General features: G+C 50.2%; 1 protein-coding gene across 2 annotated transcripts; it reads left to right on the top strand.

Moving 5' to 3' along the window:
- Positions 1-380: 380 nt before the first annotated feature.
- zhx3b (zinc fingers and homeoboxes 3b) lies at positions 381-16,814 on the top strand. 2 transcript variants are annotated; one of them, XM_069140520.1, is made up of 8 exons: positions 381-611; positions 6,843-6,862; positions 6,988-7,894; positions 7,977-8,084; positions 8,182-9,747; positions 10,619-11,368; positions 14,690-14,957; positions 15,524-16,814. In XM_069140520.1, exons 3-8 carry the CDS (start codon positions 7,151-7,153, stop codon positions 15,532-15,534), a joined length of 3,447 nt encoding a protein of 1,148 aa, XP_068996621.1. In that variant the 5' UTR covers positions 381-611; positions 6,843-6,862; positions 6,988-7,150; the 3' UTR covers positions 15,535-16,814. The 2 variants fall into 2 exon arrangements, with proteins under 2 accessions (XP_068996621.1, XP_068996620.1); XM_069140519.1 differs by lacking the exon at positions 6,843-6,862.
- The last annotated feature ends 138 nt before the right edge of the window (positions 16,815-16,952 follow it).

Below are 16,952 nucleotides of genomic sequence, written 5' to 3'. Positions count from 1 at the left end.
TACGGTCTTTATGAGTGCAGTTGGGGTTTTGATTAACTTGAAGAGGTGTTATCAGGGTATCTGTCCGGCCCACTCTTTGCACTGTCCCTTTAAGAGAGGTTACCTGGGAGGGGGACAGGTGAGAGCGGCTTTAACATCAGGTTTAACGGGGGCTGGTGCCGTTTTTGTCCCCTCTCGCACCCGCGAAAAAGGACCCTCTCCGTGTTGTTGGGTCAAAGTCGGGACGGGATGTCTGACTCACTTCTGCGCTCTGCGCGGCGGAGCTCGAGCTCTCACGCCAACTCCACCGTCAGTGACGTGTGCGTCACGTGTCCGTCTCTTCCCTCGGTACGTCCGTCGTATTTTTTTTTTTTTTTTTTTTTTTTTCCTTCCCTCCACCGCCTGCCTCAACACTGAGAGCCACTCGAAATAAACAAGCGCAGAAAAAGGGGGGCTGTCGTAGGGACCGGTGCGCCTCCAGTGTCACGTTTATCACCCAGCCGATGGACAGCGGGGTCCTACACCTATAAGTTACCATCAGTGAAGTCCGTTTGCGGCTCCGCCGCGAGCCAATATCAATGTAAACTTTTTAAATACCTGCGCAGCATTACGGTGAGCTCCGACAAAGCGAGGTGAGTGTGCTTTCGTGATTTACGCGAGTGTTTCACCTTTCCCCAAACTTGTGTTGTGAAGCCTTACCTTTTGCGGGCTGCGCTTTTGGCTCAGCAGTGCTGGCCAGCTGCATGTCGCCTGCTTAAAATGGCGACAACCAACGGGGGGAGAGAGAGAGTAGGGTTTTTTTGGGGGGGGCTGGGGGCTTGCCTTTCCCCCCCCCTCTCCTCTCTGAATTGGTTACCAGTGTTTTAAAACCTATAATGCGGACGAGCCCCGTTAAGTTGGGAGACTCACTCCGCCTAACTTGAGCGGAAGATGCATCATTTTCGGAAATGTTTGACGCCGCTGCGCTCAGGGACCAAACGTTATCCAGCGCTGTGTCTCTGCTATTTAACAAAACACCGCTCATCGCTGGCGTTTCTACACAGTTATTATTATTATTATTTTGAGATCATTACCAATTACGTGTTGCCCGTTTATATTAAAGCCAGAGATGTAAAATAAATCACGTAAACAATCGTTCGAATTTCACCATTTTTTTTTTTTGTGTCAAGTCTCTTGTCATGAATGAAGAAGTTAGAAATCTTTTGACCTCCCAACCACTTATGATGACTAATATTGTTTCCCACAGTTGTCCGTTTAAAAACTGCACGAGTAATCTACGGATGATTTGAGCTTTTATTTTGTCAGAAAGCTGTGAAAGACATTTGTGTCCAAAAAAAAACCCCAAAAAAACCTGCCACACTTTTCATAAGCACAGTTTATTGCATGTTGTCGTCAGAGGAGTTTGGGAGACGGTTGCCTTGGTTATTTCTCATATCAGTGTTGTCATGAGTGTGTGTGACTCCAGGGATTAAGAGCAGAGCTTTCCCAGACAGCTAATTTGTGTCCGGTGTCCACGTGAGACCTGGACATGGACGCACGGCTTAATCCAGCTATTGGTTTATCACCTGCAGCTCACCTTTTACTCTCAGGACAGGCCGGTTTCAACACTACCGCTGATGAGGTTATATCAGAGTCCTCAGTGGAAGAAAACCAGTACAAAACTCCACTAGTATTATTATTGTTATTGTTATTGTTGTTGTTGTTGTTGTTGTGCCTCTTCTTGCTGTTATTCATCGTGTTGCTGTGGTGATGGTTTGGGCTCAGTGGCTGTAGTCCACCCTCCCTCCCTCCCTCCTTCCCTCCCTCACCTCACCTCCTCCCATCCCTCTTTCTCCCTCCCTTTTACTCCTCAGTTTTAGGTTTGCAGCTGACACAGGTTGAGCTGCTCAGTATGAAAGGATTAATCAGTACGTCATACTTCGGCCCTGCACTTTTGGTTAATTTTGCCACTCGAGAATCTCTTGGTTTTGCTTCACTAGCTTCCGTTTTAAGCATCAAATGATGGCTGACTGAAACGGAGAAATCCTGTGAGTCTTTGACGGAAGGTGTTTCTGTCTGTCAGTTTGGTCTCCTCTGTACTCACCCATGTAATAACAATTTACCTGCAGATCTCTACCAAGTGTGACCACAAAAAGCAGTCAGCTGCAACTCGAGGGCCTTTCTCACAGTCTGTGGGAGGGGAGAGATGTGGTGGGGGGGTGGTGGTGGTGGTGGTGGTGGTGGAGCGCAGTGCGATCCACTCATACGTCCAGAGCAGGCAGGTTTGGGTCAGGAGCGGTAGCAGCCTCTTGCTCTGCTTGGCTGGTTAACAGCTTGTGATGTCAGCCATTTTAGGTTGGACTGCACAGAGCATGGTGCTCCGCCATTTTTCTCTCCCTCCCCTCTCAGCAGCCCAGTTTGAACGCATGCACTCACTCGCAGTGGCCACCACAGCAATGCAGCCGTCTGCTCCCTGACCCGAGAGAGAGAGACCAGCCCAGATGGGACCCGGGATCAGGGTGCAGGGACGCTGGAGGACCGCTGTCATTGAGGGTTTCCTATTGTTGCCAGTATTGTGGAGGAACTGAAATGGCATGTGGAGAGAAGTTCAGACGCCGAGATCATAAAAGATCATAAAAGCACTCGTAGTGTGTGAAACCCCGCAGGGGACTGACAGGCGAAGGTTATGCCTGTTTAAAGTGGGAATAAGTAAGTGGAAAGGCGGTTTTATTTTGAGACACGGAAAACACGGCGAAGGATTTGGTGTTTTGGGGCGCAGACACTCACAGTAGGAAAAAGGGTTTGTGCTTTGGAGGTGCAGACTTGATAATGAGCTCGAAAATACGCTCGGGGTTGCTGGTTGTTTTGGAGACCTTTCTGAAAGAGGATAGCATCTGCCACATTTTCGGGCCTGTTTATGCGTCCGTGCCTGCATTGCCTACAGTGAATACAGGAACCCAGCGTGACTTGTGACTTGGGCCTCTGCGGGCCAAACACAAGAGCCACACAGGGCAGATGTCTGGACAGAGACCCGGGCACCAAGTTAACGGGAAGAAACGGCACCCGGTTCTGGCCAATGGCGTGCCTTGGTGACGATGACCACACCTAGCAGAGAGACATCAACACCCCGTGAGGGAGGCACTGAAATAGGAGCAGGGCAGGGACTCTCCAAATACCACTCACAGGGGTGTGTGGAACAAACAAGCCCTGCTAGAGCCAAGGACTGGATGGCATGGGAGGTGTGTGTGTGTGTGTGTGTGTGTGTGTGTGTGTGTGTGTGTGTGTGTGTGTGTGTGTGTGTGTGTGTGTGTGTGTGTGTGTGAGAGTAACAATGTGTGTTTACCCTCATGCTTGTACTTTAGAGAAATGAGCTGGTGGGAGAGAGAAAGAGGGGAGGGTAGGAGGTGGTTGCCATGGGGACAGTAACACACCAGTGGCGCTGCAGACCTGTCTCCCTGGGCCAAACTTGCTTGGAGAGGGAGAAGAAGGAAAGGAAAGGGAGGGAGGGAGGGAGGGAGGGAGGGGAAGCAGAGGGTGAAGAGACAGTTAGAGAGGGAGGGAGGGTGAAGAGGGAGGGTGAAGAGGGAGGAAAAAAGACAAGTAGGGAAGCAAAAATTTTCTTTTTTTGTTTTGTTTTTGTTTTTGTTTAAATGGAGCAAATAAGGAAAGGGCTGCCCGTGCTGAACACCTATTCTGAGTCCTACTCAGTTGTTTCACACACGGATGTCAACGTTACACCTGTACTCTCTGCTCAGAGTAGTTCAGTCAGCATGCAGTTACTCTGCGGCCAAGCTGTAGGCTTTCTTGTGTGTGTTATCATCTCGGTGTGTACCAGGAGGATATAGGCCAGGCCTAGACAGGGGTCAGACCAGGGGAGGAAAGGAGGTCATGTTGTGCTGAGCCATTGATGAGGCATAGATAATATAGGTGTCAGAAAGTGTCTTTTGTGTGTCACTGTGAGATCTCTTGACTGCAGCCTGACTACCTCCAGTAAACAAGCCTCACACACACACACAGGCATGCAGGCAGCCACCCCAGCGCACCACACACACACACACACACACACACACACACACACACACACACACACACACACACACACACACACACACATACCCTCCCTCTCTCCCCTTCCCCCCCTCCCCAATCTCAATCTCAATCTCACAGGAAACCCACACATGTGAATGCTGACAAGTATAACATAAAGGACACAAGCCCCACCACAGCCACATGGTCATCAACTTGTGAGCAACATTCAAATTAAAGTCACCACCGGATGCACTCCTCATTCCCAGTGAGTCAACAGGACTTGTCTGAGCCCCGGCATTGCTGAGGTATGAGTTGCCTATAATAGCTCGGCCCTTGTCCTTTCAGTCCTCACCTGTACGAGGCCTCTGGGTCTCTGCTGGTTTCTCTGGCCTTGTTGAGGCTCAACATTTGTCTGCGGACGAGCAAACACAGTTGTGGTTTCTGATTTTTTTTTTCTTTTCTTTTCTTCTTCTTCTTTTCTTTTTCACATGTGAAGGTAGGTGTTACTGAAGCCCAGTCAGTCTGAACAGCTTTCGATATGTGCGGAGGGGATTTTATTCTTGGTAAGATAATGTGTGTTTAAGGGCTTGTTGTAGTGAATCTTTTTTTGTTCTGTTTTCGGTAGGAGACGCTGAAAAGCCCGTGTGCACATAAGAGACATTGAAGCTGAACTCCAGGTTATGTCCACTGGCTGAACATTCCAGGCTTTGCAGCAGTGAGCAGGGAGGGAGGGGGGAGGGAGAGGGAGAGAGGGGGAGGGAGGGACCGTGTGATTGTAGTTTGGAGCAAGAAGGGGGCTTTGAGGCGTGGGGGGGGGGGGGTAGGCAGGGTGGGAAGGCGAGTCGGAGGGGGGTATCGGGAGGAAAATTCCTCTCTGAAACACCTCAGTGCTTCCTCCACCATATTTAACACCCCTCTTTCCCCTCGCCTCCTCACCCCAAACCGGCTGCCCATCCCCCACCATCCTCTCCTGTTCACTCCTCTCCTCTCCTCTCCTCTCCTCTCCTCCTCTCCTCTCCTCTCCTCTCCTCTCCTCTCCTCTCCTCTCGCCTGCCACCCACACCCAACAGAACCACGTGATGGATGGCTGAGACTGCCCACCCATAAGCCTTTGTGTTGGTCATGTGACCGGCCTGCCTTGGCAGAGTGGTGCCCCTTGATGCAGAACTGAATGGCAGGGGAGTAGGAGGGGTGCTCAACAGCCCAAGCCAGGGGCAGTTACTCTTTCTGGGGGGGGGGGGGGGTTCAAGGGGGAACAAGGGGCATCACGTTCCCTCCACCTCCAAACTTCATTTGCCTGTTAACCCTTCACACTCAGATTCAAAGAGAGGCTCTGCTCCTCTTCCTGTTTGATACCCATTTGATGCGAGTCCCGCTACGTTTTCATCACAGCCTCAATAAAGTACGTCGGTGTTACGAGTAAGACCTGTAGACTGCAGATGAACTGACCGGTAATTTACTCGTGTTGACTGGGACCGAGGCTCCCAAAGGCAGGAAAGTGAAAACATTTGCTCAGTTAGTGTGTGTGTGTGAAAGGGCATCTATCACACCCCAGTCCTGTGAGGGTTAAATGGGCTTTGAGCTAATGTACCATGACCTTTGTGTGGCAAACCAAGGATTTGCGTGTGTGTGTGTGTGTGTGTGTGTGTGTGTGTGTGTGTGTGTGTGTGTGTGTGTGTGTGTGTGTGTGTGTGTGTGTGTGTGTGTGTGTGTGTGTGTGTGTGTGTGTGTGTGTGTGTGTGTAGGTACAAGAGAGAGAACATTTGCCATTTAACAAGTGCTACTTGATTAGAGTGGGACAGATTTATTGAATGGAGACATGATGGCTCCGTAATGGCCTCAAATGTAATGCTCAAAGAAATGCGCAGAAACTAGTCTGCACTGAGCAGCTCCGTTTGGACATTGGAAGCGCGAGATTACTTCCAATTTGTGTTGGATTTGTGGGTGAAGTATCTTTGCGCCACGCCACAGTGGGCCGGACTCAGACTTGAGATTCCTGTTACACTCCTTTCAGCTGTTGAACTTTGGTGAGCTCTTGCCACTCTGAGAGTGAGGTGTCATGTCGGGGCAGAGTGACTGGAAAAGTAATTGCCCCGGAGCTGTTCCTCCAATCCTCCATCACTACCTCTGGGCTGGAGGGAACTGAGGGAGGGGGAAGACACCTCCACAGGAAGCGTCGCCATTTTGTGTGGAGACCAGGGCTCTGGAGGTGTGAAGGAAATTTTAAGATTCGCATTGCCATGCGGGTGTGTTTCCATCTCGACTGTATTATTGTCGGGAGAGAAGGCCATCTTTCCAGGGAACATCTGTTGAACCACCCACTTGCCCAATTGTCAAGTACGCTCCACCTTAAGCTACAAATTCACAAGTGAGCATTTCTGTAGCAAATCTTCATTTATTTATATATATATATATATATATATATATTTTTTTTTTTTTTTTTAAAAAGGTGCTCTGGGGAGCTGCAGAGGCTGTGGATTAAATAAATTCAGAATGTGCTCTTGTCTTTGGGGGTGTGTCTGAAAGAGGGGAAGTGAGACTGAGTTGCATGGGGGAGGGGAAAGAAGGGGGTAGGACAGGAGTGCTCCCAAAGAGCCTTTAGTGAAGAAGCAGACTGAGCGTGTTTGAATTGCCTCATAAAGGAGATAGCCTTGGGTTTTGTGGGGAAGAGGAGTTGAGGAGAAGACTTTGATTGTTGTTTTTGTTTTTTAATTAAAGATTTACAAGCAACGATGGATTTTAAGGGCCTCTGCTGAGTCTTCTCAGAAGGCCTCCCTACCTTTTGCTTTTGATATTTTACCTGGGAACATCCAACAAACTGTTCATTATTTCTTTCTTTCTTTCTTTTTTTCCAGCAAAGAGGAAACTGCGTTGAGTAAGAAATCCCATCTGATTTGTTCTCCCTCGCTCGTCCCCCCCTCCCCCCACACACCCCTTGTTCGGTAAATTATATCACACGATTGGCGATTGATGAACTAAAATATTTCTCTTGATTTACAGGTTTTCCTTAAAAACTGCAGTGAGAACCAAGAGAGGACCTATGGACCAGCCCTGCCGACCTCCTCCCCCCATGCCTGGTCTATAGTCAACGAGAAGCCCACATTCTCTCTCACACCCCTCCCTTCAGCCATTTGACCGCCCCTCCCCGCCCCGTGGTCACACCATGGCCAGCAAAAGGAAGTCGACTACCCCTTGCATGATCCCCAGCAAGATTATCCACCTGTCAGAGGAGGCTGAACGGGACTCTCCCGTTCTTCTCCGCCAAAGCAGGATCTCGGGGGGCGACAGACGCAGTCCCCCGGACCCCGGGGAGTCTTCCAAACCAGAGGCTGGCGATGCCGTCGGAGACGCTGCCGGCACTTACACCTGTAAGCCTTGTAACTTTGAAACCCACGACCTTAACTTGTTCTTGGATCACGTCTACACGGGGCACCCGGACTTCCGTTGCGACCCCAGCTTCTTCTGTGTGAGCTGCGGGGTTTCAGCGCCCAAGTTCGAGGGGCTGGCCCTGCACAACGCCAGGGTTCACCCCAGCACGTTGAACACCACCCTGCAGCTGAGGAAGAGGGAGAGGAGGGTGGTGGTGGAGCAGAATCTGGTGACCGGGACAGAGGCGGGGAAGGACAGCGAGATTTCCATCACCAAAACCCCGATCATGAGGATGCTGAAGGGGAAGTCGGAGCCGAAACGGATCGTGGTGTCTCACCCGGCCTCGGACGAGCCTTCCTCTGACCACCACTCCGTCTCTGCGTCTCGAGAGACGGAGAGAAAAGAGACTGCTGCAGTGACGGTCAACCACGTTCCCACAATTGTCCACAATGGAACAACCAAGGTCACGCTGCCCTCAGCCATCCAGATAGTCAACGGCTCGGGAGCATTACCGGTGCTCAAGACGCCTATCACACAGGTAAACGTTTTAGTTGCGCTCTCTTAAACGCGTCCATTTTGACTTGAATCGCATTCATTTAAATTCTTTTTTATTCTTGAAGGTGGTTTCAGTTGTTCAAAACAGAAGCCTTCACCATTCTCCACCGATCACAGTCGCCTCAAACATGTCCTGTGCTTCCTCACTTTCATCCTCAAAAAATCTCCCCAAGGTAAATGTTGCTTTTGTTGTACTCTCGTATTGTGAAAGTTATTATTGGTTATCATATGATGCAATAATAACTGACTTTTCACATTTTTCATTCCCAGGTAATGATTCCGTTGAGCAGCATCCCCACCTACAGTGCCTCCATGGACTCCTCCTCCTTCCTGAAGACCTCCTTCAGTAAGTTCCCGTACCCCACAAAGGCCGAGCTCTGCTACCTGACTGTGGTCACAAAGTTTCCCGAAGAGCAGATCAAGATCTGGTTCACGGCCCAGAGACTGAAGCAAGGCATCAGCTGGTCGCCCGAGGAGATAGAGGAGGCCAGGAGGAAGATGTTCAACACCATCATTCAGACGGCACCCTCCAGCTCTCAGAACCCGATGCACAGCCACCACGGCCCGGCCCAGCACACAATCACAGTCCTGCCTGCCTCGCTGGGGGCCACGGGGATCCCTCACATTCTGCAGGGGTCCCTCGTCAGCCAGGGGGGGGTAATCGTCACACAGCCAGTGATGGCGAACGGCATCCAGGTCAGCAGCGCTCCCGTGGCCCTGGCCGTCACACCGAAGCCCCAGGCGGCAGCCCGGCCCATGATGCAGGCCCGACCCGCTGCAGCCCTGGTGGCGGACAAAGGCATCGGCATGGTGGTGGGGACGGTGGGCAGCAGCGGCAGCAGCACGGGGAGTAACATCATCAGCGGCAGTAACAGCAGTCGGAGTGGGGGAGGGGGCACGAGCAGTGCCAGTGGGAGAAGTCAAGCTAGTGTCATCAACCTCAGTCTGGGAAGCAGCAATCACATTCACGCAAAGGCCATCAGTGTGAACGGTAAACACGGCCGCGCCAACGCCGCCTCCAGCGAAAAGAGCAACAGTCACGTCACCGGTCTTGCAAATGCGAAGAACACGGATAAAAGCGCAGCCAACAACACCGGCGTTGCGCAGACCGACACGGAAAGTACAAACGCCACGGAGAGCAGGGCCACTAAAAGCAAAACGGGCAGCGATGGACAGAAGGCAAAAGCTGCCAATGGCAGCAGTAACAAAAGTAACGCAACCAGCACAAGTCCAGACGACGTCGACCCCTCCGCCAGGGACTCCCCGAACATCAAAATGGAGGAGGCGTCTTCCCCCGCCTCCAAATCTTCCTCGCCCTCCCCTCCCTCCGCCCTGGGCGGCGCACCGGGCTCCCGGACGCCCGTCAACGCGTTCCTGGACCCCAGTTTTTACAAGGGCAAGAAGTCCCAGGGGCAGCTGAACGCCCTCAAGGACAGCTTCCAGCTGGGCCAGTTCCCCGACCAGGAGGAGGTGGACCGCCTCATCGCGCTGACCGGGCTCACGGTGCGGGAGGTCCGCAAGTGGTTCAGCGATCGGCGCTACCACTTCCGCAACCTGAAAGGGGGCCGCTCCGGCGCGGGGGGGGGGCAGGGCAAGCCCGCGTCCGGAGCGGGGGGCGCTCCGAGTGCGGGCGGCGTCGCCGGGGCCAACCCCGTCGATTTGTCAGAGAGCGGCAGCAACAACTGCGGCTCGAAAACGCCCCAGCACGCCTCGGCTCCTCTGAGCCCGACTGCAACGCCGACCCCCACCTCCCCCACCGCGGCGTCCCGCCGACTGCCCAGACCGCCCTCCCCGGATTTCACGGCCATCCGCTACAAAGAGCGAGAACCCCACCAGGTGAGGCCCAAGTGGAGCAAAATCCACTTTTGTGTGTGTTTTCTTGGTTCTAAGATGTTGGATTTGAAGAGACTCGTCAAAGTCTGTTGACATGCGCCGGGGGAGCGCCGCTTCACGTGTGGAAAAAGTACTGTAAAGTCTTTTGCTGGCTACCGAAGGAGCTGCACGAAATCGAATAACGGTAGCGGTTTGCTTGCGGAGTTCAACGCACCCGAGTGTCCGACTGAAGCGTCAGCGGTCTTAAGTCGAAGTAGAGAAAAAACAAAAACAAACAAAAAAACGCGCCAACCACAGGATTTCCCCGTTCTTGTAGCTTTCTAGTTCTGCAGAGGAACGGCCGCGCTGTGTTTTCTTTCGCACGAAAACGTGGACAGCGGGCCCGCGCTGAAGGCGAGACGTTATGACGTGTTCGTGCGTTTGTGACGTCGCAAACTTGCAGAAGTCCAAGCGGCTCCGGTCTCTTAATACGGGCTGCGTGCATTTCTCGACGGAAACGGCCGTTTTGACACGTTCATAGTATTTATTAAGAACTGCTTTATAATCCAGAAAGAAATAGAAATCTGAATTTGACCTTTTTCCACCTTTTTTTTTTTTCTCCAAGTCATCGTTATTTCATGGACACGAAGATGATCTCTGTAAATATCTTGGTTGTCTCACCAACGGTTAAAAACTTTTTACAGTTTCCTCAGAATGGACCAGGTGGAACCAGATACTCAGATAATGAACTTAAATGAAAAATTGTCACCATTGTTGCCGATTCCTTCATTATTATTATTATTAGTCCTCATTCATTTCTTGATTGATGAAGTAATCTGTTTAGTTTAGCACTCCTTCACGTTATTGACTTGGACCATTCATCTGTTGTGTTCAGGTGAAGGCCTTGGAGGCCAGCTTCGCCCGGGACCCCGACCCGTCAGGAGAGGAAGTGGACAGACTGCGATCGGAGACCAAGATGACCAGGAGGGAGATCAATGGCTGGTTCACCGAGAGGAGGAAGAGGGTGGCAGCCGAGAAGAAAAAAGAGGAGGCGGAGCGAGCGCTGAGAGAGGAGGAGGAGGACATGGAGGCGGATGGAGAAGAGAGACACCGAGATGACAGCTCAGGAGAACTGAAAGTCAACCCGATCAAAATAAACCTGAAGATGCTGAAGGTGACGGAGGCCAACGGCAAACCGGAGGGCGAAGGCTCGGACAGCCCGACGGTACCGCCTCAGTTCAGCGGCACACCCGCCTCCTCCCCGGGCTCCGCCTCCTCCTCCTCCACCGCCGCCACCGCCAAACCATCCCAGTCCTCGACCGCGACGCCCAAACCATCCAACTCCCCCAAGCCCACGACCATCCGAGGCAAGAAGACGGCGGAGCAGCTGCACTTGCTCAAACAGGTCTACGCCCGCACCCAGTGGCCCAGCGCCACTCAGTACGACGAACTGATCTCGGCTACCGGGCTGCCCCGGCCCGAGGTGGTGCGCTGGTTCGGGGACTGTCGCTACGTGCAGAAGAACGGCCAGCTGAAGTGGCTGGAGGCGTACCAGGACAAGGCTCTGCAGGAGGACCTGCAGAAGGAGAACGCCAAGATCCTCCAGGCTCACCTCCATCACCACGGCAGGCTGGAGGACTCGCAGGTACTGACCACAGCTCATTGTGTCGTTTTCTTCTTCTTCTTCTTCTTCCTTCTTCTTTCTTTTGTCTTCTTTCTTTCTTCTTTCTTCTTTCTTCTTCCTTCTTCTTCTTTCGTATTTCTTATTTCTTCTTTCTTCTTCCTTCTTCTTCTTCTTCCTTCTTTCGTCTTTCTTCCTTTCGTCTTCTGTCTTTCTTCCTTTCGTCTTCCTTCTTATTTCTTCTTTCTTCTTCTTATTTCTTCTTTCTTCTTCCTTCTTATTTCTTCTTCCTTCTTTCTTCTTCCTTCTTCCTTCTTTCTTTCTTCTTGTTCTTCTTTCTTCTTCTTCTTCCTTCTTCTTTCTTCTTCCTTCTTCCTTCTTTCTTTCTTCTTGTTCTTCTTTCTTCTTCTTCTTCCTTCTTCTTTCTTCTTCCTTCTTTCTTTCTTCTTGTTCTTCTTTCTTCTTCTTCTTCCTTCTTCTTTCTTCTTCCTTCTTTCTTTCTTCTTGTTCTTCTTTCTTCTTCTTCTTCGTTCTTCTTCTTCTTCGTTCTTCTTCTTCTCTGAACAACCTCAAACGAGAAACCTGCGCCGCCACGATAAAATGTTCACATGCGTCTGTGGGAGCCACACAAGCGATGGAATAATAATGATAATAATTTCATTTGATTGATTTTTCGTAAAGTGCACCTCGTCTCTCGTCATTAATTATCATGAGTTGTTTTTGCTGGTGATTGGTTTGGTGTTACTGATAAATCTTTCCTTTCAGGGTTAACCTGAAAAGACGGAAGTCTCGTATCGCATCCAATAACATCTTTTTAATCTGCATATTTTTTTAAAAGAAACTATTTGATTCACTTTGTGCTCCGGACACCTTTTGATCCAGTATTTCTCCCACACTAATTGAACAGGGGGGGCGAGGCGGGAGGCGGGAGGCGGGAGGCGGGAGGGGGGGGAAGGTGTCGGAGAAGTCGGCGTTAAGCTGCTTTGGATGCAAACCGTTAAAATATTGAAGTCTTCGTCCGTGTTCGATTGCCAGAACTCGGGCCTCGGATTTCCCCGTTGGCTCTCGACTCAGAAGAGCTTCCGTTGTTCAAAAAAAAAAAAATGACCGTCTCACCCTCTGATCGTAAAGCAAAGACGCTCCGCTTTGACTGAAAATATCCTTTTGTGCTTTTCACAACGCCGTCGGAGAGGTGCAGCGCTCGGAACAAATGAGCTTCTTCGTTTCTTCTCCCCGGGTCACTTTTAAAAGCGCCTTTTTAGAAGAGATAAAACGGACGGATCCACGCTGCGTACTTTAACTGTCACAACAGCAAAGAAGGAAAATAAACGGTTCAGTTGTGGAAACGAAAACGTACACTATGAGCGCCTACAATACGCCGTATAATATGAAAGTAGAGCGGTACTAACCGCAGCGGGCAGATTGATCTCGGTTAGGTTAGGTAGTTACTTTATTAATCCCCGAGGGGACGTTTATTCGCTACAGCAGCATACAGAATCTGTATTTCATCTCAATATAAAGGGCATTTAAAAATTTGTTTTATTCCGTTTAGGTAGAGTATGTCAAACTTGAAATGTTTTTCAATTCATATTTGCTAAATATCTGATGGTTTGACTTTATTGATGTTCAATATTAACCTCCGACTGTCTCTCCGACTACCTTTTAGGATTTATACGATTAGATTACTACATTATAATGTATTATTACTGAGTAAATTCAAGTTCCAACCGGGGCTGTGCCACATCTAATTATTCATGATAATGTTAGTCTAATTAATATGCTAAAAAAAAAAAAAAAAGTTGGGTGATGGTGGCAATTAAGGAAAACTGTTACATATAGGCCAACTTCTAAAACAATAACACTTGAAATTAATAATAAAATATTTTTCAGTATTTTATCGTGGTTATCGTAGAAAAACCCTGAAATATTGTGATATTATTTTAGCGCCATATCGCCTCAGAAAAAAAAACCCCAACGTAAAATGGATAGACAAAAAGAAAAGCAAAAAGCCACCTTTCATCAGGTAAGAACAGATTCTATATGAACTGGAATAAGAAGTCTTAAACTGACTAAAGACATGTCCAAATATTTCTTTTCTACAAACGGTAGACGTGGTGCAACAGATGTCGGTAATCGGAGCGATTATTAAACGGGTCGGGAGTATTTTGCACGGGGATATAAATTGGGAGTCTACATGGGTGTAACTATTTATATCTATAATAAGATTCTGTGTGGAGGAGCTGCTCACATGTCAGCAGAGAGACCAAAAGACCAGCGGTGGACTGATCGTGTGTGTGTGTGTGTGTGTGTGTGTGTGTGTGTGTGTGAGAGAGAGTGTGTGAGAGAGTGTGTGTATGTCTCTGTGTTTGTATGTGTGTGTATGTATGTTTCTGTGTGTGTATGTGTATATGTTTCTGTGTGTGTGAGAGAGTGTGTGTATGTTTGAGTGTGTGTGTGTGAGTGTGTATGTTTCTGTGTCTGTCTCTGTGTGTTTGTGTGTGTGTGTGTTTCTGTGTCTGTGTGTTTGTGTGTGTATGTTTCTGTGTCTGTCTCTGTTTGTATGTGTGTGTATATGTATGTTTCTGTGTGTGTGTGTGTGTGTGTGTGTTTCTGTGTCTGTTTGTATGTGTGTGTGTATATGTATGTTTCTATGTGTGTGTGTATGTTTCTGTGTATGTGTGTTTCTGTGTCTGTTTGTATGTGTGTGTGTATGTATGTTTCTCTGTGTGTTTGTGTATGTTTCTTTGTGTGTATGAGAGTGTGTGTATGTTTCTCTGTGTGTTTGTGTATGTTTCTTTGTGTGTGTGAGAGTGTGTGTATGTTTGTGTGTGTGTGTGTGTGTATATGTATGTTTCTATGTGTGTGTGTATGTTTCTGTGTGTGTGTGTTTCTGTGTCTGTCTCTATGTGTGTGTATATGTATGTTTCTATGTGTGTGTGTATGTTTCTGTGTGTGTGTGTTTCTGTGTCTGTCTCTATGTGTGTGTGTATGTATGTTTCTCTGTGTGTTTGTGTATGTTTCTTTGTGTGTGTGAGAGTGTGTGTATGTTTGTGTGTGTGTGTGTGTGTATATGTATGTTTCTATGTGTGTGTGTATGTTTCTGTGTGTGTGTGTTTCTGTGTCTGTCTCTATGTGTGTGTATATGTATGTTTCTATGTGTGTGTGTATGTTTCTGTGTGTGTGTGTTTCTGTGTCTGTCTCTATGTGTGTGTGTATGTATGTTTCTCTGTGTGTTTGTGTATGTTTCTTTGTGTGTGTGAGAGTGTGTGTATGTTTGTGTGTGTGTGCGTGTGCGTGTGCGTGCACCTGTAAAGGCAGATGAACCTCATTGTTCTTTGTGCACAGCTGCAGGAACTGGCTCAAACCAGCGGTTTGACGACGGACCTGGTTCGACATTGGTTCTCCACCAAGGCGTCTCCGGGCGCCACGGAACAAACGGCCGGGACGAGGCCGGCGGCACCGGGCGCGGCGGCCGAGTCCCAAACGACGACGGGGTCCTCCCCGCCGGAGCCGGGGCCGCCGGCGGGAGGCGGGACGGAGGAGAAAATGGAGCAGTCGGTGTGCGGAGTCGCCGAGGAGGCCGACGCCGACAAGACTGTGAACGCCGCTGAAGGTAACCCCCACGTCCGGAGCGGCGGCGTCTCTCCGCGCTTCAGATCGGCAAAGCAAGGCGCGACGCGTTAACGACCCGAAAAGAGGCCGTAAATAAGCCGTTTTTCATTAAATCCCTTCAGCGCGTTAAATGTTAAGAAAGCGAACACGAGCGTCTCTCGAGCCCAACGACGAAGTCGGAGTGTAAACGGTTCACCGTCACTCGTCCCGCGTCCGCCGATCGCTCGCAGCGCCGGAACCGCTTTTTTAATTCGAGTCTTTTTTTTTTTTCCCCCCGGTGGGTTTGGGGTATAAAAAGGTGATAAACGGAACCGCGTCGGAACCGCCACGCGTTTTTAAGAGTCTCCCCGGTGACGCCGAGGTGTTTGAAGGGCGGTGTGGTATGCGCGCAAACACAGAACCGTCATAATTACGAGGAACAAAACCCGCCGCGACAGGTACTTCAAACCGGTGCGCGGCTGACGCCTGGTTTCTGGAGCATGTTGTCAAGGTGACCGATTTTTAACAACTTTTTTTTTTATTATTATTATTTTTTTTACATGTTTTATTTGTATTTTATTGCTACAGGAACTGATTGAAGAGGCCTTTTTTGAAAGTGTGGAGTTCACGACGCAGGTGGTCTTTGTTCTCGGAGTCGGACTGAAAAGACGACAGATGCGTTTTGTAACGGGATCACTGGATGGAAACGGATCTCGAAACCATCCCCATCCTTCTCACTCACACCCCTAGAGGTAGGCACGACCCCCCCCCCCCGCCCCGCCCCGCCCACGTGAGACTTTGAAGCCACTACTCCCCCCTCCCTCCCCTCCCTCCCTGCTTGTCCTGTTCTGTTCACACACACACACACACACACACTCTCCCATTCGCCCCCCCCTCTCCCCCACCCCACCACACAACCCCCCCCCCCCCCCGCCCCCCCCAAGAAGGAAGTTCCAGTGGGGACCGAAGAGTCGGGGCGGAGGTGACGCGGGTGGGAGGGAGGGAGGGAGGGAGGGATGAGGCTGCCATGTTTGTTCCGCCTGCCTGCTGTAACGGGAGAAAGGGGAGGCTTGACGTGGAGGAGGAAAAAAAGGGAGACGCGCGGCCGGAGGCCTCGGCAGATGTTGCTCGGGGCGGGGGGTTGGAGGGTTGGGGGGGGGGGTTGGGATCGGGACGGTTCTCAGCCGGGGCCGACGCTCGACACGAGGACCGTCGGGAGTCGCCGAGGAACTGCCCGTTGCACGTCCCGGGTCTTTGCCACAGGGTGCTTGCCCAGGCCTCGCGGCAAATCAGATGGAGTCGTACTTTTACATCATGTCGTCATGCTTTTTTTTTTGTTGTTGTTTTTTTTCCCCTCCCCCCACCCTTTTCCCCCTCCCCTCCCCTCCTCCCCCCAATCATGCACCCACACACCACTCGAACTTTACGCTTGCGGCTTACTTCACACGCGCGACTAAACACTTCACAGCATCGCATGTTGAAACCGCGGCGCAGGTGTCCCATTTCGACCACGAGGACGTTTTCCTTCACCTCATCTGTACATACTCTTCGTTTGTTGTTTTTTTTTGTTGTTTTTTTTGTTTTTTAAAAACGGGGACGCGAAAATCACCCGGAGTCGTTTCATCCAAAGAGGGCGAGCACCCCGTCGCGTCTGAAATACGTTTGGGACTACACGGCGAGTTTGATCTGTGTTGTAGCATCAAGTGCTTCTTTTACGTCGCCGACGCATACGTACATTTGTTTTTAATGGAACTTTCTTATGGGATTAAATTTGACTGTAAAAAAAAAAAATACTGTGAACTTGTACCGGAGTTCCATACTTAGGCTCGATGTATCATTTTTACAGATGGTATTTGCAGAATAAACAGAATGTAATACACGTGTGGCTCTTGCGTGTCATTGCGGCCTAAGTCGAGTCTTCCATGTGGTGTACAGCGGCGGGGCGGGGGGGGGGGGGGGGGGGGGGCTTCGTTTCTGCAGATAAACTATCCGTCATGCCGTGTCGTCTTCGTAACGA

This window comes from Embiotoca jacksoni, unplaced genomic scaffold (genome assembly GCF_022577435.1).
Source record: "Embiotoca jacksoni isolate LCO1_2020_lvr unplaced genomic scaffold, fEmbJac1.0.p SCAF_9, whole genome shotgun sequence".
Taxonomy (NCBI): Eukaryota; Metazoa; Chordata; class Actinopteri; family Embiotocidae; genus Embiotoca; species Embiotoca jacksoni.
Note: the sequence above shows the minus strand (reverse complement) of the source record. Positions and strands in the feature narration are given on the sequence as shown.